Source organism: Bufo gargarizans, chromosome 10, assembly GCF_014858855.1.
Source record: "Bufo gargarizans isolate SCDJY-AF-19 chromosome 10, ASM1485885v1, whole genome shotgun sequence".
NCBI classification, from domain to species: Eukaryota; Metazoa; Chordata; class Amphibia; order Anura; family Bufonidae; genus Bufo; species Bufo gargarizans.
Genome location: NC_058089.1, coordinates 30799675 through 30822855, shown reverse-complemented (window position 1 = coordinate 30822855; position 23181 = coordinate 30799675). Strand labels below are relative to the sequence as shown.

Below are 23181 nucleotides of genomic sequence, written 5' to 3'. Positions count from 1 at the left end.
AATGGGGCAACTACTACCATTTTAAGTATGTCTTCATGATGCCTAGATTAAAAACATGTCTTCTGTGGAAAATTCCATTCAGCGGTTTCTTAGGTAACATAAGAGCTCTCCCAATTTTGCATCCAATGATCCAGAAGGGCTTCTAATTGTTGGCACCTCAATGAAAGCACTTTGGCCGCTCTACTCAATGAATGAAAGCTGTCTTACCTATATCCAGCAGCCAGGCTGCTTCATTTTAAAGGATCTGTCAGCAGTTTTGACCCTGCAAAACTGCTGACTGCTCAAGGTAAGGGCTGTGAAGAGCAGTGTGAATGTACCTTTGATGCACAGATGCGGAAGCCTTCCATGTGCTTCTGTATCTGTGCAACCGCGCAAGATAGGACATGTTCTATAATACTTTGCTGCAACATGTGGACCACAGACCCAATGATGTCAATGGGTTCCCACCATTGAAAAAGGCTCAGGCTTCACCTGAAACTAACTGATGATGCTATTATGCCTTGAATAAACGTCTCTTTATATCGTCAAGAAAGTGAGTGCCGTTCCTTCTTTGCTATATACTAGTGGGACGCCTTCCCTGGATGCATGCACCACGTGCAAACCGCAGTGCCAACCCATCTTCTTCAATACTCATCTGGGTTCCCACCAATACGCAGCATGCACATGGCCGGTACGCACAAGGCTTTAAATGTAACTAGCTCTGCAAAATTCTGTTTGATTGACTGCATCCATTAGGCCCACCAGGTTATTCAGACAGAACTAGATTTTCCACAAAAAAACTTTTAATCGTGTTAAGGAATCTTCTTGTGGTCATGGAGTCCATCCCAATGAGAATGGAAAGTCCTGGACCACCATTGTTTATCTAAAAACTACAGTATTATGTATTTTTATGAGAATCTGTCAGATGATTTATACCAACCAAATGGCTCCTAGACTCTCCAAGCGTAGAGATACCTTTGTGGACATTCAAAGCATCTTCATTGCCATGGATGGCTAGTTTCTGAGATAGACAAGGTATCACATTTTATTTCACTAGCATTTACTTTTCTATTGTTTTATTCACAGAAAATAAAAATCTGTTATTGTGGAAATGTATATGTCAACAATTTTTTGGTTGCCTTGCCAAAAATCACCGGTAGGTATTTTTTCTGTACAATATACAGGAATAAAATACATTTCATTTGGATGCGAAACGTATTATCAAAAATGTTTCTCTTTTCAGATAAAATAGCTATCTATAAACGCTCAGCTTTCTACGTTTATATTGTGACGCCATTTGGTCTTAGTGTGAAAGTCCAGGTGAAGCCGGTCTTTCAACTTTTCATCTCACTGAATTCTACATTTCAGAACAGAACCCTGGGTAACGTCAGTCTCTAAGAATTTTTATTACAACTTTATACCGAAGCTTGTGTTAAAAGTACTTGTCCACTCATGTTAAAAGCAGTAAAACATGCAGCAGTAATAGAGAGGGTCCCCCTTCTCTATAAGATACAGTCAAGGTTAGGAGTGGTAGTTGTGGCTCTGAGGTTGGTGGTAGTACTCGCAGATCACAGTGGCGATCTGCACTCTTGCACTCCCTAGTGCCATGCAGTGACTGGAGGGTGCACCCTTTCTTCTCTTGGGGCACAACCTGGTATTGGGGTTGTGGTTTGATGTTTTGCTGGGTGTAAGACAGGACTGGCTGACGTCAGAGACAATGATAAGGCCTGTTGTTAGGCCTTATCATTAAAGTCTCTCTTTAAGCCTCATTCACACGTTAGTGTTTTGGTCAGTGGTTTCCATCAGAGATTGTGAGCCAAAACCAGGATTAGAGCCTACACAGAGATAAGGTATAAGGGAAAGATCTGCACCAGCTCTGTGTTTAGAGACGCACCTGGTTTTGGCTCAAAATCACTGATGAAAATCACTGAACAAAACACAAACGTGTGAATAAGGCTTGAGGGGTGCAGAAACTTTAGATATGGATGGCCAGTCCATCTCAAAGGTGGGAAATACTTTTGCAAATGTTCCCTTCCACAGCAGCAAAGTCTTTCTGCAATAAACAAGCACAATACCTTCTCAAATGTCTGGTCCCTTTATCTTTCTGGAGTAATTCTGAAGTAGGGCTGGTTTCTGGGCAGTTGACGGCTCAGAGATGAAGGTTCTCTTTACGTGGGCCTAATTGTGCACGAGGCTGAACAGATGTGTTATCCCTTCAGGCTGCTTCAGACTAGACTCTCTGGAGCTGAAGCCTGGTCAACTAGGGGGTGGATCAGGTCCATCTCCTGGCAACCTAACACAACTTGCCAAGTTGTTAACTGTTAGGTTGTCCATACAGTGCTATTAAGTGTATGCATATACATAACACATTGTAACATTTAACTCCAGAAGCGGTGCAGTAACTCTAATAATTAAACCTTTTTAGTAGTCCTTCTGGGATACTGTACCTACCCCCAGAGGAAATATTTCTGAGGGCCCACCATCCTAGAAATAAGTGATAGGCTGCAAATTGAGCTATAAGACATTCATGCTGTTGCTTTTTTTCCAGGTCTTTGTGGTAACTTTAATGGAATTGAAGGAGATGACCTAACGACCATTAGTGGGGTGGTAGAAGATGCAGTGTCAGATTTTGGCAATTCCTATAAAATTCAAGCCAGCTGCAGTGATGTGCCTGACTATTTTGAAAATCCATGCTCCAAGAACATCAACAAAGGTAATATATAGTTACTAGAGATGAGCGAATTTCTCAAAAATTTAATTCGGCCAGTTTGCCGAATTTTCTGAAAAAATTTGGTTCAATCCGAATTTATTCATGGGGAATCGCGTAAAAAAAAACTACTATTTCCTGGCTGCAGAGAGCCTTTAAAGTGGTGTAGAACACTGTGCCTTGCAGTAACACGCATAGGGAATCTGCTGTGGTAGTGAAACAATATTGTGAGTCAGTATGACATGTAGATGACAGGCGTCGCTATTAGAATCACTGCACATTTCACTTATTTGGGCAGTTACGGAACCAAAACTGACCAAATAACTCAAGTGTGAACTCAGTCTTACAGGTCAATGTTAGCGCCAGGTATAAAGAACTGTGAAGAGACCCAAGATCCTACCATAGCGGTTCCATTTAGATTTCTACAGTACCTGTTCTATTAAATACTTATACAAGTAGAGCCCCCCCCTTGACAGAGTGGAGAGGGTGTCAGCAGTAAGTTTGTGTTGACGTCACTGATTATTTTGCCCTTCCTCTGATCCGTCAGAACAATAACCCAAAAAAAACGGATCCTGTCTGTGGAGCATCCGCCTTTACTAGATCTGCATTTGGTCAGTAATCCATCAGTATAGCTATATAGAATATTTTCATTTCTTCTGTGTTTTGTACCCAACCCTGATTTTGGCTACCAAAACATTAACCAACTCTGATGCAAAGTAGGGACCATGTCATGCAGGCCTTACAGCTGTTACATAGACAGGATTTGCTGTGCGTTTAATTTTTCCTTCCTTCTGACTGATCAGAAGAAGGGTCAAATAAATGATGATGTCAGCCAGGGAAAAAGGCAAAATAGTGGCCCAGTCATGGGTTGGGAACAGCATGAGAAGTCCACAGAGTGGCCCTTTGACATAGTGGTGAGGTGGAAGCAGCATGAGGAGACCACAGAGTGGCCCAATGACAGAGTCTGGAGGTGGCAGCAGCATAAGGAGGAGGCCACAGAGTGACACAATGACAGCGTGGATGTGGCAGCAGCATCAGGAGGAGGCCACAGAGTGGCACAATGACAGTGTGGAGGTGGCAGCAGCATCAGGAAGCCACAGAGTTGCACAATTGATAGAGTGTGGAGGTGGCAGCAGCAGCATCAGGGGGAGGCCACAGGGTGGCACAATGACAGTGTGGAGGTGGCAGAAGCAGCATCAGGAGGCCACATAGTGGAGCAATGAAAGAGTGTGGAGGTGGCAGCAGCAGCATCAGGAGGAGGCCACAGAGTGGAACAATGACAGAGTGTGGAGGTGGAGGAAGCAGCAGCATCAGGAGGAGGCCACAGGGTGGCACAATGACAGTGTGGAGGTGGCAGCAGCAGCATCAGGAGACCTGAGTGGTGAGGTGGCAGCAGCATCAGGAGACCACTGAGTGACCCGTTGACAGAGTGGGGAGGTGGGTGGCAATACCAGTACCAGCTGAAGATGGTGGGTAAAAGATGGAGCACTTGGCATCAGATGTGTGGCATCAGGCGGTTGGCAGCATCAGAATAGTAGCTGAGGCAGGTTGCCAGAAGAAACCGGGTTCTTTTGTCAAATTGTTGATGTGGCACTATGGATGATCTAGTCTGATGCATCAGGCATTGGTGGGTGGAAATCCTGGCTGATCCATGCCTGATTCATCTTCATAAAGGTCAGTCTCTCCCTATTTTGGGTGGACAGGCGAGTTTTTCTTGGAGTAACTATGGCCCCCGCCGCACTAAATACCTGCTCTGATGCCACACTACTGGCTGGGCAGGACAGCTTTTCCAGGGCAAACTCTGCCCATAGCAGCCACAAATCCAGGTTGGCTGCCCAGTGGTCCAGCGGATCTTCAATGTAGGGTGGCAGGGTGCTGTCTAAGTATGCCACCACCTGCTGATTTAGGTCCTGCTCCAGGTCTAGCTGCTGCCCTGTGAGTAGTTTCTTCACTAGACGGGTGAAGAAAGCTGCCCATAAACGACTCTAGACTCAAGTTGTTGCTGATGGAGCTGGAACTGCTCCTACCACCCCACCCTGCCACACCAGCCATGGCAGAGGAACGTGAGCATAGAGGGCCCCTCCGGTCAGACCTGCGAAAGGATAGACAATGGCGCAGATAGGCAGCGGCCAACTGACTCTCAACGGGTGTAAAAAAGGCCCCCATTTTGGACCAGTAGCGAGGGTCCAACAAGGTGGAGAGCCAGAAGTCATCCCTCTGCCGAATATTGACGATTTGGCTGTCACTACGCAAGCAAGTGAGCATGCATTGGGCCATTCGTGCAAGTGACTCAGAGGGACTCCCTGCCTCCGTTCTGCCGCTGCAGCTCAAGATGGGTGCAGGGTTGGTACTGACTTTTTGGCAAAGAAATTACGACTCGGGACTTTCCACCTTGGCTTGGCACAAGCCATCAGTTCTCTGAAAGGTGCAGAGTCCACCACTTGGAAAGGAAGGGACTGCAGCACCAGCAACTTGGCCATGAGCACACTCAGCTTCTGCACCGTTGGATGAGTGCACGCATACTGTTATCTCTTGGCAATCGCTTCGGTGATCGATTGCTGATGGAATGACTGACGAGAAGTAGGAGGAGGAGCAGGAGCATCAGGACCAGCAGATGATGGGAAGGACAGACAGCTCCCTTTGGCTGAGGTGGTGGAGCCATGACTGCCTGAAATCAGGTGAGTGCCACTGGGTGATGCAGCAGTTGCTGCGGCAGGATGAACCACCACATCGGAGCCAAGGTTTTCTCCCAGGCCACTTTATGGTGATGCTGCATATGTTGACTCAGGGCCATAGTGCCAACATTGACACTCTGGCCACATTTCACCATCTGCCCACAGATTCTACAAATGGTTATGTTCACCTCCTCCCACGGTTTGACAAAAAACTGCCAAACCACAGAGTAGGTGATTTAACCCCCAACACTCCGCACTGACTGACTGCTACCACCGCTGCTTCTGTGAACCCCTGCACCACTACTTTCCGGGCAGGTAGGCTCCTGCAAAGCAGGTGGTCTACCTGGGCACGTTTTGCTCCCGACCTCCAACTGCTGCCACCTTGCTGACTCCCGGCCACGCTAGCGACCTTCTGGCTCCGCCGCTGCCTCACAGGCAAGCTGCCACCCTCTTCTCTCGATGATGATGAATACCCTAATTCACCTGGCTCCCATGTGCGATCAGCTACATCATCATCATCAAGTACTGTCTGCACGTCACTGATGTCCTCCTCAATGGTCTCAGGGTCAGGAGCCTGACCGCTCACAACACCAGATCCCACGCCACTCTCCTCATCACTACTTGCCCGCCTACCGGAGGAAGCGGCGGATGTCTCCTCCACATCTTAGCTGGCCAGTAGCTGCTGACTGTCCTCTAGTAGCTCGTCCTTGCTGTATAGTGGAGCTGTTCCCACAGCATATAATACTTCTCTGGCTGAGGGAACAGAAAAGGACAGAGGCAGGTTGGGGACAGGTGAGGGCACAGGGCCTGATGCCGGGCCATGCCAACTAAGGGTTGTGTCTGATGAACCCACCGACTGTTGGCTGGGAATGTCTGATGTCACTTGGGACGTGGATGACCGAGACAACTATTCAAGAACCGCTGAGTTGCTGCTAGATGACCGCTAGATAACACTGGGAGGTCAGGCCTCTCGCTGCGACTCTTGCTGCCACACCCCCTTACTCTGCTGTGACCTGTGACTGAGCCAGAAACATTTAGGCATCTGCCACTCCCCTGTGCAGGACCTGGCACTTCTCTGTCTCACATAATGTTAAATCAAATTAATAAATAAAAATGAAATTAAAACACCCCCAAAAAGTCTGTAATTTTCTCACTTCACCACAAAACGGCTAAAAAGCACTTCACCGGTGAACGGCAAATAGGCCCTTATTTTTTTCCACTTATACATGCCACAAAAGGCTTTAGAACATATAACTGCACCACTGAAAGGCAAATAATACATATTTTTGCCACTACTACACGTCAAAAAGGGCTTTAGAACAAATAACTTCACCGCTGAACGACAAATAGGCCCTTACTTTTTTCCACTTATACACACCTCAAAAGGCTTTAGAACATATTACTGCACTGCTGAACGGAGAAAAAATAATTTTTTTGCCACTAATACACGCCAAAAATGCTTTAGAACATAAAACTGCACTGCACAAGGGTAAATAAGACTTAGAAATATTCCTTGTAATAAACCTTGTTAATGGCTATATCAAACAGCACTTGGACCCCAATAACAAGAACGGTTTGCTGGAATGACAGAGCTATATAATGGCAATTTGGATCCCCAGTCAGTGCAGCAAGGTGTAACAGGATTGTTTGTATTACCCAGGCTGTAAATTCCCCTACTGAACCCTGTTCTGCTCCAATACTGTGGAATTATCCCTCCCTATCCTTTCTCTGAACTTCCTACAGCAAAATAAAAGTTTTAAAGTCTTTTCTACCACTGTCCCTGGCGCCTGCTGATGTCTCTCCCTACACTAAATACACTGAAAAATGCCTGAATCCAAGATGGCTGAGGCTATTTATAGGGCTGTGACATCACAGGGGCTGTCTGGCTGCTGATTGGCTGCATGCATGGCATTGTGGGTGATCCATCGTTCCCAACACGTGCAGCAGCCATTTTAGGAAAAAATGTGATTCGTTACCACAAAGTGTGGGGAAATTCGGTGCAAATTAAATTTTTCCTGAAATTCGGATCAAATTCCACATTATCAACTTCGATTCGCTCATCTCTAGTAGTTACAATAAAATTATAGTTTAGACTCTTTTCACATTGTGTCTTGAGTGTCTGTTAACTGTATATATCAGGAAAGCTCCTGGTGCATCTGTTAAATGGACCCATAGGCCTCCATTACACTGACACACTCCAAAACAGTGCATCAGTGTAATGCTCCATTCTGAAGCATCCAAAGGGATTTCCATTTTTCAGCTTCATAGGATAGAGGTTGTGCGGACGTGACAGGAAAAAACAGATACCACGCTGTATACATTTCTTTTTAAGATGGGCGCCTGTGGGGGAAAAATGCCAGTGTGGATGACACACACCTCTGTTGGCTGTGCTAACACTAGACACAAATGTAGTGTGGGCACTGGATATAGATTCCAGGCTCCTGAGAATTAAGAATCCAATAAAACATAGAGGAAGGAAGAATTATTGGATATGTTTTATGGCTTTCCCAGTGCATACAGTCAATGGAAACTCAAGACAAAATGTGTTATAAATGTGTTGTCAACCGAAGTTTGCCTAAGGGACTAGACTGAGGGCTTCCTTTTTTCTCATATAAAGTAGAGGTGTATACAGTACACAAAGTGGTGTATTTTAGACCTGTGAAACTAACGGTGAAACTTAAAAAATTTGAATATTGTGAAAAAGTCCATTTATTTCAGTAATGCAAATTAAAAGGAATTGCATTAAGGCAGCTTAAAATTAGAATTTTTTGAACATTTTCAATATTCTAGGCTTAAAGTGTCACTCTAGTCAACTAATTAATCCATACCCCCTGAGCAAAGGGGGCCTCAAAATTGAGACTTTGGGGCTTCATAAGCTTGTAAGCCATAATCTTCCAAATTATAACAAATAATGGCTTAAAATATATTGCTTTGCATGTAATGAGTCTTTCTCATATGTTAGTTTTACCTTTTTAGTTGCATTACTGAAATAAATTAACTTTGCACGATATTCAAATTTTTAGAGTTTTTCCTGTACTCTACTGAACAGTGAAACTTTATCTTTAAACTTTTAATCTTTGTAATTTTTTGTTCCTTTGCTTTTTTATGTCTTTTTGTTATACCCTGTGGTTCTTGAACCTATCTTTTAATGATGAAGTAGGCAATAAAGTGATTTATCAGCTTTTGAAAATTTGCAATAATGGTAATCTCTCTATTCAGATCCTCTAGTACTTTTTCTCAGGCGGGTCCCTGGTTCCCCTGCTGGTCCTTGTTTAGGCTAGGTCTACACGACGACATTTGTCGCGCGACATTTTGTTGCACCAATGTCGCGCGACAATTTTTATAATGGCAGTCTATGGTGTCGCACTGCAACATGCGACATGCTGCGACTGCGACGCGACAGTCGCAGAAAATCCATTCAAGATGGATTTTTCTGCGACTGTCGCGTCGCAGTCGCAACATGTCGCATGTTGCAGTGCGACACCATAGACTGCCATTATAAAAATTGTCGCGCGACATTGGTGCAACAAAATGTCGCGCGACAACTGTTGCGCCCTATCTGTCGCGCGACTTTTTGTTGCGCGACAAATGTCGTCGTGTAGACCTAGCCTTACAGTGCTGGAGTGATATTTAGAGATGAGCGAATTAATTCTAGATGAAGCAAACTCATCTCAAATATCCCAAGAATTCAGATTCCAAACAAATCAGAATCTTTGTGATTCGATTTGAATAAAGCTCTCAAAATAGTTGCCACCAATTTTTAGGTCAGTAGAGAGAAAAGGGAGCCATTTTTTAATTTACAAATTTTTCATCCCTTTAGCAAGTCTCATTTAAGTTATATTTCATAATAGCAAAAAAAAAAATGTTGCTTAACATATAGTTTTTCTCTCTTTCTTAGAGGAATATGCAAAACACTGGTGCTCTCATCTGGTGCTCTCACCCATCTTTGCTCTTTGCCATGAAGTACTGGATCCCAAACCATACCAGAAAGTAAGAAACCTTTATATGGTTATTGTGTGAATTTGCTCTGTAGTGGTAGATAAAATGGGATAAAATGCAGTCAGAGACAATGACACAGAAGTCCATCTCAAACAGAGCTTTGTATGTTCTCTAAGAAATGTATAGCCATTACATTCAGGCTCAAACCCCAACCACTGCTCAGGCTGAGCGCTAACTACACTAATAAGTTTCCCTCACTATACAAGTGACTTACTACCAATCACTCAAACAAAATTACATGAATATGTGTTACTGTACCTCAAACCAGGAATAAATGTCGACTTTGAGGCTGGCTGCCTCAGTAACAGTCTCCCAGATAGGTCTCCTCAGATAGCTATCACTCTTTATTGAGCACATTGCACATTAACAACCCAGTAATGACCTGGAGTGTGTTAGAAACAAAACTTATAATGACCAGGAAGGGAATGCTTGACCCCACTACCAACCTGCCCATCATTCCATAAAAAAGGCCCAAAAACAGGACTTACCAAACTACTCTTTCCTAGGGATACTCATCTTTTCTGGGTTCCTTATATCTCCTTTAGTCATCCCCAGAAGAGATATATACTTCCTGGATCCTAGTACATTTCTGAGAGGAATCTTGAGAAATATAACAATCCCCTATCACTTTTTCTGGCACTATCACATTATGTCAAAGGCAAGAAACAATCATGAATGTATTAGGAAGAAGGTCTATTAAAGCAAAAATGCAGAAAACCGCAGCATGATTGAAAGTGTCAGTGTCCCACATGTGTACTGTATAAATAGAGTTGAGCGAACACGTGGATGTTCGGGTTCGAGAAGTTCGGCCGAACTTCCCGGAAATTTTCGGGTTCGGTATCCGAACCCAACCCGAACTTCGTCCCGAACCCGAACCCCATTGAAGTCAATGGACACCCGAACTTTTCGGCACTAAAAAGGCTGTAAAACAGCACAGGAAAGGGCTAGAGGGCTGCAAAAGGCAGCAACATGTAGTTAAATCCCCTGCAAACAAATGTGGATAGGGAAATGAATAAAAATAAAAATAAAATAAATAAAAATTAACCAATATCAATTGGAGAGAGGTCCCATAGCAGAGAATCAGGCTTCAGGTCACCCACCACTGGAACAGGCCACTGTCAGATATTTAGACCCCGGCACCCAGACAGAGGAGAGAGGTCCCATAGCAGAGAATCAGGCTTCATGTCATAGCAGAGAATCAGGCTTCATGTCAACCACCACTGGAACAGGCCATTATCAGATATTTTTAGGCCCCGTCACCCAGACAGAGGAGAGAGGTCCCATAGCAGAGAATCAGGCTTCATGTCATAGCAGAGAATCAGGCTTCATGTCATAGCAGAGAATCAGGCTTCATGTCACCCACCACTGGAACAGGCCACTGTCAGATATTTTTAGGCCCAGACAGAGGAGAGAGGTCCCATAGCAGAGAATCAGGCTTCATGTCATAGCAGAGAATCAGGCTTCATGTCACCCATCACTGGAACAGGCCACTGTCAGATATTTTTAGGCCCCGGCACCCAGACAGAGGAGAGAGGTCCCATAGCAGAGAATCAGGCTTCATGTCATAGCAGAGAATCAGGCTTCATGTCATAGCAGAGAATCAGGCTTCATGTCACCCACCACTGGAACAGGCCATTGTCAGATATTGTTAGGCCCCGGCACCCAGACAGAGGAGAGAGGTCCCATAGCAGAGAATCAGGCTTCATGTCATAGCAGAGAATCAGGCTTCATGTCATAGCAGAGAATCAGGCTTCATGTCATAGCAGAGAATCAGGCTTCATGTCATAGCAGAGAATCAGGCTTCATGTCACCCAACACTGGAACAGGCCACTGTCAAATATTTTTAGGCCCCGGCACCCAGACAGAGGAGAGAGGTCCCATAGCAGAGAATCAGGCTTCATGTCATAGCAGAGAATCAGGCTTCACGTCACCCAACATTGGAACAGGCCACTGTCAGATATTTTTAGGCCCCGGCACCCAGACAGAGGAGAGGTTCATTCAACTTTGGGTTGCCCCGCAATATAATGGTCAAATGAAAATAGGATTGAATGAGGAAGTGCCCTGGAGTACAATAATATATGGTTAAGGGGAGGTAGTTATAAATGTCTAATCTGCACAAGGGATGGATAGGTCCTGTGGGATCCATGCCTGGTTCATTTTTATGAACGTCAGCTTGTCCACATTGGCTGTAGACAGGCAGCTGCGTTTGTCTGTAATGACGCCCCCTGCTGTGCTGAATACACGTTCAGACAAAACCCTGACCGCCGGGCAGGCCAGCACCTCCAAGGCATAAAAGGCTAGCTCTGGCCACGTGGACAATTTGGAGACCCAGAAGTTGAATGGGGCCGAACCATCAGTCAGTACGTGGAGGGGTGTGCACACGTACTGTTCCACCATGTTAGTGAAATGTTGCCTCCTACTAACAGTACTCGCGCATCTCCCTATCACGCTCCAGTGCAGGAAGTAAGGTGGGCACATTGTCTTTGTAACGGGGATCCAGCAGGGTGGCAACCCAGTAGTCTGCACACGTTAAAATGTGGGCAACTCTGCTGTCGTTGCGCAGGCACTGCAGCATGTAGTCGCTCATGTGTGCCAGGCTGTCCAGAGGTAAGGACAAGCTGTCCTCTGTGGGAGGCGTATCGTCATCGTCCTGCGTTTCGCCCCAGCCACGCACCAGTGATGGGCCCGAGCTGCGTTGGGTGCCACCCCGCTGTGAACATGCTTCATCCTCATCCTCCTCCACCTCCTCCTCATCCTGATCCTCCTCGTCCTCCAGTAGTGGGCCCTGGATGGCCACATTTGTACCTGGCCTCTGCTGTTGCCAAAAACCTCCCTCGGAGTCACTTCGAAGAGACTGGCCTGAAAGTGCTAAAAATGACCCCTCTTCCTCCTCCTTCTCCTCCTGGGCCACCTCCTCTTCCATCATCGCCCTAAGTGTTTTCTCAAGGAGACATAGAAGTGGTATTGTAACTCTGATAACGGCGTCATCGCCACTGGCCATGTTGGTGGAGTACTTGAAACAGCGCAACAGGGCACACAGGTCTCGCATGGAGGCCCAGTCATTGGTGGTGAAGTAGTGCTGTTCCGCAGTGCGACTGACCCGTGCGTGCTGCAGCAGAAACTCCACTATGGCCTGCTGCTGCTCGCACAGTCTGTCCAGCATGTGCAAGGTGGAGTTCCACCTGGTGGGCACGTCGCATATGAGGCGGTGAGCGTGAAGGCCGAAGTTACGCTGTGGCGCAGACAGGCAAGCAGCGGCAGGATGTGAACGCCGGAAGCGCGAACAGATGGCCCGCACTTTATGCAGCAGCTCTGACATGTCGGGGTAGTTGTGAATGAACTTCTGCACCACCAAATTCAGCACATGCGCCAGGCAAGGGATGTGCATCAAGTCCCAGAGCTGCAACGAGATTTCGCGCATTATCGCACACCACCAGGCCAGGCTTGAGGCTCACCGGCAGCAACCACTCGTCGGTCTGTTGTTCTATACCCCGCCACAACTCCTGTGCGGTGTGGGGCCTGTCCCCCAAACATATGAGTTTCAGAATGGCCTGCTGACGTTTACCCCGGGCTGTGCTGAAGTTGGTGGTGAAGGTGTGTGGCTGACTGGATGAGCAGGTGGAAGAAGAGGAGGAGGAAGCCGAGTAGGAGGAGGAGGCAACAGGAGGCAAAGAATGTTGCCCTGCGATCCTTGGCAGCGGAAGGACGTGCGCCAAACAGCTCTCCGCCTGGGGCTCAGCCGCCACTACATTTACCCAGTGTGCAGTTAGGGAGATATAGCGTCCCTGGCCGTGCTTACTGGTCCACGTATCTGTGGTTAGGTGGACCTTTCCACAGATGGTGTTGCGCAGTGCACACTTGATTTTATCGGATACTAGGTTGTGCAGGGAAGGCACGGCTCTCTTGGAGAAGTAGTGGCGGCTGGGAACAATATACTGTGGGACAGCAAGCGACATGAGCTGTTTGAAGCTGTCTGTGTCCACCAGCCTAAATGACAGCATTTCATAGGCCAGTAGTTTAGAAATGCTGGCATTCAGGGCCAGGGATCGAGGGTGGCTAGGTGGGAGTTTACGCTTTCTCTCAAATGTTTGTGAGATGGAGAGCTGAACGCTGCCGTGTGACATGGTTGAGATGCTTGGTGACGGAGGTGGTGGCGTTGGTGGCACATCCCCTGTTTGCTGGGCGGCAAATGCCAACGTTCCTCCAGAGGCGGAGGAAGAGGTCGAGGCGGCAGCAGCAGAAGAGGCCGAAGCGGCAGCAGCAGAAGAGGTAGCAGGGGGAGCCTGAGTGAGTTTCTTGTTTTTAAGGTGTTTACTCCACTGCAGTTCATGCTTTGCATGCAGGTGCCTGGTCATGCAGGTTGTGCTAAGGTTCAGAACGTTAATGCCTCGCTTCAGGCTCTGATGGCACAGCGTGCAAACCACTCGGGTCTTGTCGTCAGCACATTGTTTGAAGAAGTGCCATGCCAGGGAAATCCTTGAAGCTGCCTTTGGGGTGCTCGGTCCCAGATGGCGGCGGACAGTAGCAGGCGGAGTCTCTTGGCGGCGGGTGTTCTGCTTTTGCCCACTGCTCCCTCTTTTGCTACGCTGTTGGCTCGGTCTCACCACTGCCTCTTCCTCCAAACTGTGAAAGTCAGTGGCACGTCCTTCATTCCATGTGGGGTCTAGGACCTCATCGTCCCCTGCATCGTCTTCATCCCTGACCTCCTGTTCAGTCTGCACACTGCAGAAAGACGCAGCAGTTGGCACCTGTGTTTCGTCATCATCAGAGATGTGCTGAGGTGGTATTCCCATGTCCTCATCATCAGGAAACATAAGTGGTTGTCCGTCAGTGCATTCTATGTCTTCCACCGCTGGGGAAGGGCTAGGTGGATGCCCTTTGGGAAACCCTGCTAGCAGAGTCTTTAAACAGCATAAGAGACTGCTGCATAACTTGAGGCTCAGACAGTTTCCCTGATATGCATGGGGGTGATGTGACAGACTGATGGGCTTGGTTTTCAAGCGCCTTCTGTGCGCTTTCTGCAGAAGACTGGGTGGGAGATAATGTGAACGTGCTGGATCCACTGTCGGCCACCCAATTGACTAATGCCTGTAACTGCTCAGGCCTTACCATCCTTAGAACGGCATTGGGCCCCACCAAATATCGCTGTAAATTCTGGCGGCTACTGGGACCTGAGGTAGTTGGTTCACTAGGACGTGTGGCTGTTGCAGAACGGCCACGTCCTCTCCCAGCACCAGAGGGTCCACTAACACCACCACGACCATGTCTGCGTCCCTTACTAGATGTTTTCCTCATTGTTACTTTTCACCACAATAAGAAAAAAAATATTTGGCCCAATGTATTGAATTCAAATTCAGGCCTTTTTTTACAGACACCTAACACTATCTAGCTATCTGTTTAGGTACCGTATTACACTAATACAGGCACAGCAGTAACGACAGATTTAGCTGAATATAAATTGTAGGCCTAGTATTTAGGTGCTGGATGACAGGTATAAGTTTACAGACAGAATTAGACTTGGAAATGCACGGTAGCGTGTGAAGTTATTGAGGATGACACTATCCGCACCTTCAATCTAATATACCGTTTTATGGATAGATTTAAAGTAGGCCTGATACAGCAGAAAACACTAATTTAGGGAATTGCTAAGTTGGGAATTGTATTTCAACCCAGAACAAAAACTGTGCTTTAACGGACACCAAATAACTTGACCAGCCACAGCAATAATGACAGATTTAGCTGAATATAAATTGTAGGCCTAGTATTTAGGCGCTGGATAACAGGTATACGTTTACGGACAGAATTAGACTTGGGAATGCACGGTAGCGTGTGAAGTTATTGAGGATGACACTATCCGCACCTTCAATCTAATATACCCTTTTATGGATAGATTTAAAGTAGGCCTGATACAGCAGAAAACACTAATTTAGGGAATTGCTAAGTTGGGAATTGTATTTCAACCCAGAACAAAAACTGTGCTTTAACGGACACCAAATAACTTGACCAGCCACAGCAATAATGACAGATTTAGCTGAATATAAATTGTAGGCCTAGTATTTAGGCGCTGGATAACAGGTATACGTTTACGGACAGAATTTGACTTGGGAATGCACGGTAGCGTGTGAAGTTATTGAGGATGACACTATCCGCACCTTCAATCTAATATACCCTTTTATGGATAGATTTAAAGTAGGCCTGATACAGCAGAAAACACTAATTTAGGGAATTGATAAGTTGGGAATTGTATTTCAACCCAGAACAAAAACTGTGCTTTGGTGGACACTAAATGAATTGACCAGCCACAGCAATAAACACAGATTTAGCTGAATATAAATTTTAGGCCTATTATTTAGGCCCTGGATGACAGGTATACGTTTACAGACAGAATTAAACTTGGAAATGCACGGTAGCGTGTGAAGTTATTGAGGATGACCCTATCAGCACCTTCAATCTAATATACCCTTTTATTGATCGATTTAAACTTGGCCTGATACAGCAGAAACCACTGATTTAGGGAATTGCTAAGTCCAAGCCCCTGATGTAGGATATAGCAAAAAAAAAAAAAACACACTATTGATGGTTAAATGGACTTGGTGGCAGCTTGTGCTGGCGCACCACAAGACACAAAATGGCCGCCGATCACCCCAGAAAAAAGTGACTGAAAAACGCTCTGGGCTACCTAAAAACAGTGAGCAATTGAATAGCAGAAGATGAATGATTCACACCTGTAGATCGATCACTTCATTAAGTGTTTTTGCTGAGTAAATCCCTGTCTAGTGCCTAATCTCGCCCTAACAGCCGCAGCTGCATCCTCTCCCTACACTCATCAGAGCAGAGTGACGTACGGCGCTATGTGACTCCAGCTTAAATAGAGGCTGGGTCACATGCTGCACTGGCCAATCACAGCCATGCCAATAGTAGGCATTGCTGTGATGGCCTCTTGGGGCAAGTAGTATGACGCTTGTTGATTGGCTGCTTTGCAGCCTTTCAAAAAGCGCCAAGAAAGCGACGAACACCGAACCCGGACTTATACAGTTCGGGTTCGCTCATCCCTATGTATAAACCCTTAACCCATTAGTGACTGTCAATATGCCTTTTTACAGTGGTTACACACAGGCCTTAATGGATTTCCTGTGCAGCAGAGTGTGAGGGCTCTGCTTTCACATGAGAGCTGGGCCACTTCTCTAACAGCCTAGATCAACAGAAGTGCAATTCCGGGCCAATTAACCCCTTAGATGCCATGGTGAATAACGACTATGACATCAAAATGGTATAAAGGGAGGGGGCTCCCTCTCTCTTCCGATGGTACCCTAGGAATGAGATACAGGGTGCTGACATCTTTGCAAGGCAACCTGGGGCTAAATGACCTGTCTGCAGTTTATGCTCATCAGGCTGCACCTCTCTGACACACCCTGATGGTGCCTGTCGGTATAGCACTAACAGTATAATACACTGTACTGCATAAGCAGTTCAGTTATTTATAGAAGTGATTAAAAGATCACATATAAGTAAGTGGTTAGAAAAGTTACATGTCATTAAAAAAAAATCTAAATCCACAACACCTCATATGTGAGACATCTCAACCCTGTGCATTTCATTTGAATTGTATAATTTTTATATTATTTCAGCATGCTTATTGTTGTTATTTGTAGTTTTTCTAAAGAGGCGCTTTATCATTTTTCTTCCTATTTGATGTTGCATTAGACATATTTTTTGGTCTGAACACGCACATTGCACTTTAGGCACTGGGCACCTTGACTTTGCAGTATTATTTTCATAGTGTCTTGGGGTTGAATTTTGCCTTACCAGGGGCTAGTGTTTGGGTATGGAATTTGTTGCATCATACACACTCTCTATATAAAAATGAAATTTGTCGTTACTGGAATACCCCTTTAAGTATGTTCCTACATTTAATTAGTCAGCTCTTTCCATCTTCCTGTCTCTTTTAGCACTGTATATATGATGCATGTAACTCAGAGCACAGTGAGGATGCTGTGTGCACCTGGCTTGGAGACTATGCAGATGAATGTAGAAGCCAAAATGTGTTGCTAAAAGACTGGAGATGGAGATATAATATTTGTGGTAAGGATGTTTCCAAATCTAAACCTTAATCTAATTTCCTAAAATATACTAACATCCGTCACAATTCAAATGCAACCCATAATTACAGCAAAAAACCTACTACTCGTATTAAAGGTATTTTGTAAAAATGTGATTAATTTTTCAGCCTCAGGTCAGTATTATGTTGCAATAATACCAATATATATAGGCCTGAGGTTCTACTGAACCAAGCTTACATCACCATTATTGTTGAGCGAATCGAAGTTCACAAAGTGGTCTTCGATCCGAATTTCAGGGCAAATTCCATTCACCACAAAGCCGAATTTCCTTGTGTTTCGTAGTAATCTAATTTCTCTAAAATCATCCATTTGTGCGTGAAGAGTCTGCCACATCCATCTTGATTGAAGATCCCGTGCAAAATCTTGTGATGTATGACATCACCATGCCGGCCAGCATGATGACATCATCACACACTGTGCGAGATTTCACACTGGACTTCAATCAAGATTGCCGTGACGAACTTTTCACGATCAAATGGATAAGGGGAGTATTTGTTTATTTTTTTCTAACGGATTAACCCCTGACAGGCCTCAATGGTCATCTCTGATGCCGCCATCAGTAATGAACGTGGCATCTGAGGGGTTTAATGACGGTGGGCATCACAAAGCGAATTTCTTTGTGAAATTAGGCAAAGCAGCTGAATCGAATTTTTGAAAACTTCGCTCATTTCTAATCACTACAGAACCCAACAGATCTGCTCAGCAGAAGTGCAAGGGTTCAGGTCTTGCTGTTCGGTCACATTATAGTCATGTGAAAACAGCTTTCTATAGAAACACATAAAAACATTTATGAAAGTTGGTCCGGAGTGAGCTACAATGAGCAATAAACACCATGAGGCACTTACCCGCTCTTATTGCCTCATGGTGTTTATTGCTCATTGTAGCTCACTCCGGACCAACTGGATGGAAAAACAATAGCTTTCATAAATGTTTTTATGAAAATTTTTATATTGTGCAAAAGTTTAAAGAATGACATAAAGACTAACCGATCAGCAAAAAAGAAAAGAAAAAAGTTAAATCCCTTGGAATGCCGATCCCAGAAAATCCCTTTAATAGGATACCCTTTTTTCAGAACCCTTATCAATTAGGCAGAAAGAGTTCCTCTTGCTCTGGAGGATGGGCACATCCATATATTACATAAAAAGGCCATTGTTACTAATGGGAATTATGCAATGCGATGGGGGGGGGGGGGTCTGAACACTTCTTGCTGGATATCACAACATGAAACAAAACAAAAAATCAAATAAAACTTATAATATATTTTAGTGTTTTTTTGTTTCATGTGAGTTAATTTTCTATAACTCCGCTATTAACGTTTCTGTAAGCCTCTTTGGATATCCCAACAGATTAAAAATGATAACTGTCAGGATACACTCTTATAACATTGTCAAAACCGCCTAACAAAAAGTATTGTAGAATGTGTTGCTGCTCTTCTAAGCATGTTGTCATGGATTATAGTGCTATCATAAAAATAATTATAATAAACAATAATACTAACAACAAAGATGATTAATTGTAACAAATTAAAGGGAAATCTTATACTTGCAAGGTTTGTGACAAATACATTAGAAACATATATATTTCCTAATTCATTTCCTTTCTTTTTCCAATAGATCCTGGCTGTCCCGAAAGCATGGTGTTCATGTCTACCCCAAGACAATGCAATTTTACCTGCAACTCTTTAGCAGAACCAGACATTCTCTGTCATTTCACGGCTGATCCAAGAGAAGGCTGCAGCTGTCCAGAAGGGACTTACCAGACTCAAAATGAAAAGTGTGTGCCCCCCGAGGATTGTCCTTGCAACTACAAAGGGCGAACTGTTCCAGCTCGTCAAACATTTAAAATAGACGAGATCCTGTGGTAAGGCTCTGGAAGAACATGAATCGTTCTTATACACTCTTCATTTAACTGGAAGCCCCTTTAACACGGCCATAATAAGTGTACATTTTAGTGCTTCGGATATGTCTTTGCATTTGGATGCAAAGGCATCAAAATGCACCTGTATTATGACATTGGTCTAAGGCTTTTGCCGATGGCAATCTGACAGCTCTTTTTTGTAGGATACCATGATGGGGATTCCGTAGAATAGGATGAGGTCTCTGCTGTACTTCTCTGTGCTGCCAATTTTATATGGCGACATACAGATTTTTCATGAGCCTAAAGAATGTTAATTAGCCCAATGAGAGGATAGGAAAATGAATTTGCTTGTATTTAAATTTGAATGTACATAATTAGCTATGTCCACAAAAAGTGTTGTGATCAGAGACCATCACTTAATTCCACAGTCGAGTCACATTATTATGACCACCACCTCTTTTTGATGTTGGCAGCGTTAGCTCATGAAGGAAGTCACGTCTGGTCAGCTGGCTTGGTTACAAAAATGACCTCTGCAGATTGGTAGAGGGTTGCGTTCTCTGGTGAGTCTCGAGTTCTGCATCATAGAACAGGTGGACGTTGGCGTGTCAGGTGAGAAACATCAGAGAACAAACACCTGGAACCATTGATGGAATGCAAGCTGGAGGTGGTGACAGTGTTATGTCTGGGGAATGTTTTTGTGGCACTTTCTGGACCCACACATCCATGTGGAAGGCAATGTTAACTTATTTGGGTACAAAGCCATCCTTGCACATACACCCATACAAGATGATTGTCTTCCCTGGGGTGGATGGGATCTTTCAGCAAGGCAATGCAACATGTCACATGGCTAGAAATGTCTGACATTGGTTGGAAGAGCATGACCAAAACTTCCAAGTACTACCCTGGCCCCCTACTTCCCCAGCCTTGAACCTACTTGAGCATCGATCGTCGTGCTTGCTTTATGGGTCTTCCCCAACACACCCTCGAGCAGCTGTGGGATACACTGCAGTTAGCATGACTCCAGATACCTGTGACAACCTACCTGGACCTTATGGAGTCTCTTCCAGCCCATCTAGCTGCTGTCCGGATAGCTGTTCTGGATATTAGTTGATCGTCATAATAATGTGACTTGACTGTGTGTGTGTGTGAATCATCAGGGAGACAGCATGTAGTGACTATACTTCACTTATTTGCAGCATTTTCCTAATTGTTTTGCAGTAAATGTATACGTGGAATTTTGGAATGTCCAATGGCAGACGAGGAGATCAAAGGTGTGTATTAGGAGAACATTGTCCACTGAAATGGTCTCTTATGAGATAATTGTACTGTAAGTACTGCAACTGTTACTGTAGCTGGATGGGTTAATAAGCAACATATTTGGCTTTCATAAAGGGACCAGTATTCTTTTGCTCTAAATACCTTACAAAACATTTAAAAAGCAATGCTCACATTCTGATACCTCACAGGCCCTTCATTGGTCTTTTTTGTCTTGTAACAATTAACCACTATAACCACTGACTAAGCTCAGAAATTGACAGGGAGCTGGGGAAGCAATGAAATCAGTAAAGGGGAATTGGTGAGCTTTTTTTTTTCTTGAATTTTTTAAAGCATATTAAATCTTTATAAAAAAAAAATACTGGCAAAACAATCTATTTTAGGCTGAATTCGCACATGAAGTTTTTGATGAAACACAAAAAAGAGAGAGGAGTAAGGGGGTCATTAATTAAGACCAGCATTTTAGATGGTGGCCTTAATAACCCCTTGCGCTGGCAGAGGATCCGCTGAAGTTATGTAGAGGTGTCTAAATGTAAGACAGCTTCCTTGCCGGCTTAAATTTAGACCATTTTTTACACCTAAACTAGACCTAGAAATCGATAATTGAGACAGGCCTACCAGCCTGCCCCCTTCCCCGCCCACACCACGCCCCTTTTTTAGACCTGGCATGAGCGGGGAATAGTCACAGATTGTGGGGCAAATAATAAGAAAGATATATGCTATCACTTAGTAAATGACCCCCTAAGTTCTTCTATACTTCTGTTTCCTTTCATAACACAACCTGTCTTCAGCTAAAAAAAATAAACTGTATCAAAAACTGTGTGTGCGAATCCAGCCTTATTGTGAAAAATGTACTGTGTGATGTGATGAAGCAAAAATGTCTTGGAGGGGCATGGGACCTTACTTTAGCTTCATATGCCTCTTTTTCATAAGTAGATACAGGAAATCTTTAATATTCTGTCAGATTCCGTATGAAACATTTGTGGCACGCTCCATCCTAGGCCATATTAGATAGCTCCCCTTGATAGAACAGCTATATAGTGCAGAGCCACAGGGGACTCCATGTGCTGCCATACAGCCCCCTGCATCCAGGGCCGTCTTTACCAAGGGGCAAAAGGGGCAGCTGCCCTGGGCCCAGTTGCTCCTGGGGGGCCCAAGGCAGCTGCCTCTTGAGCCCTGCTAGCTACTGCCCCGGGTGTCAGGCTGTCGGCTACACAGGCATCATGATCGTACTGTGTTAATGATCTTAATTCTAGGACCTTAATGAGTTTTGCTCTAGGACCTTAATGACATCATTACCATGTGACCAGTAACCTAGCAATTACTGGTCACATGGCTATGAGGTCATCACAGGTCCTACAGAAGTTAACTGTGGAGCTTTTTTGTGTAAAGATTACATCAGAAAAAGTGACAGGGGCTGTTATGTTAATATACTGTAAACTACTGTATAGTGGGGTGCTGTATACTGTGTGGTGGGCTGTATATTGTGTGGTGGGCTATATATTGTGTAATGGGCTGTATATTGTGTGGTGGGCTGTATACTGTGTGTGTGGGGGGGGGGGTGGCCTGTATACTGTGCGGGGGCCTGTATACTGTGTGGTGGGCTGTATACTGTGGGGGGCCTGTATAGTGTGGGGGGGCCTGTATAGTGTGGGGGGGCTGTATTGTGTATAGTTTGGGATGCTGTATACAGTGAGGTGTTGTATACCGTGAGGTGCTGTATACTGTGGGCTGCTATACTGCTCTACTATATACTGTGGGGTACTGTATAGTGTGGGGTGCTAAACTGCATACTGTGTGGTGCTGTATACTATAGGGTGCTATACTGCATACTGTGGGGTGCTAGGGTGCACTGTAACACTAGGGTGAGCCGAGCCCTGGTCTCCTTCCTGCAGAGTGGTGCCCACTTCCAGCCTGAGCGCAGCTGCCCAGAGCACTGATCCTGAGCCGCTGGAGTCTTCAGAACTGGAAGTATTTACAGTCATTCACTGGACTCTACCAGATGTGTGGATTTTTTGTGTGTGTGTGTTGTGGTGGAGAGCTTGATTGCATGCTAAGGTGTGGGAAGGCGGGATCCAGGGGGCCCAAGTCAATTTTTGCCCGGGGTCCAATCAATATTAAAGACGGCCCTGCCTGCATCAGGTCTTAAAGGGAGTCTTTCACCAAGAATTTCCTGGTGACAGACTTTTTTCAGAAGATGACTGTGCACAGAGTGGCAATCAACCCATTTAATTCCTCTGGATTGCAGTCATTTGGAAAAGTTGTGGTATACAAACCGGATTCCCAAAAAGTTGGGACACTATACAAATCGTGAATAAAAACTGAATGCAACGATGTGGAGGTGCCAACTTCTAATATTTTATTCAGAATAGAACATAAATCACGGAACAAAAGTTTAAACTGAGAAAATGTACCATTTTAAGGGAAAAATATGTTGAATCAGAATTTCATGGTGTCAACAAATCCCCAAAAAGTTGGGACAAGGCCATTTTCACCACTGTGTGGCATCTCCCCTTCTTCTTACAACACTCAACAGATGTCTGGATACCGAGGAGACCAGTTTCTCAAG

At 44.9% G+C, this 23181-nt stretch overlaps 1 protein-coding gene across 1 annotated transcript in view; it reads left to right on the top strand.

Annotated features, from left to right (window-relative positions):
• The window catches only part of LOC122920030 (mucin-5AC-like), a 116853-nt gene that overhangs the window by 29383 nt on the left and 64289 nt on the right, over positions 1 to 23181 (top strand). Inside the window, exons 8-14 of the mRNA XM_044269240.1 lie at positions 1066 to 1135; positions 1223 to 1360; positions 2528 to 2692; positions 9260 to 9351; positions 17310 to 17442; positions 19094 to 19340; positions 20556 to 20608. Of these exons, the coding sequence (XP_044125175.1) occupies positions 1066 to 1135; positions 1223 to 1360; positions 2528 to 2692; positions 9260 to 9351; positions 17310 to 17442; positions 19094 to 19340; positions 20556 to 20608 (898 nt within the window). The remainder of the gene's footprint in view (positions 1 to 1065; positions 1136 to 1222; positions 1361 to 2527; positions 2693 to 9259; positions 9352 to 17309; positions 17443 to 19093; positions 19341 to 20555; positions 20609 to 23181) is intronic.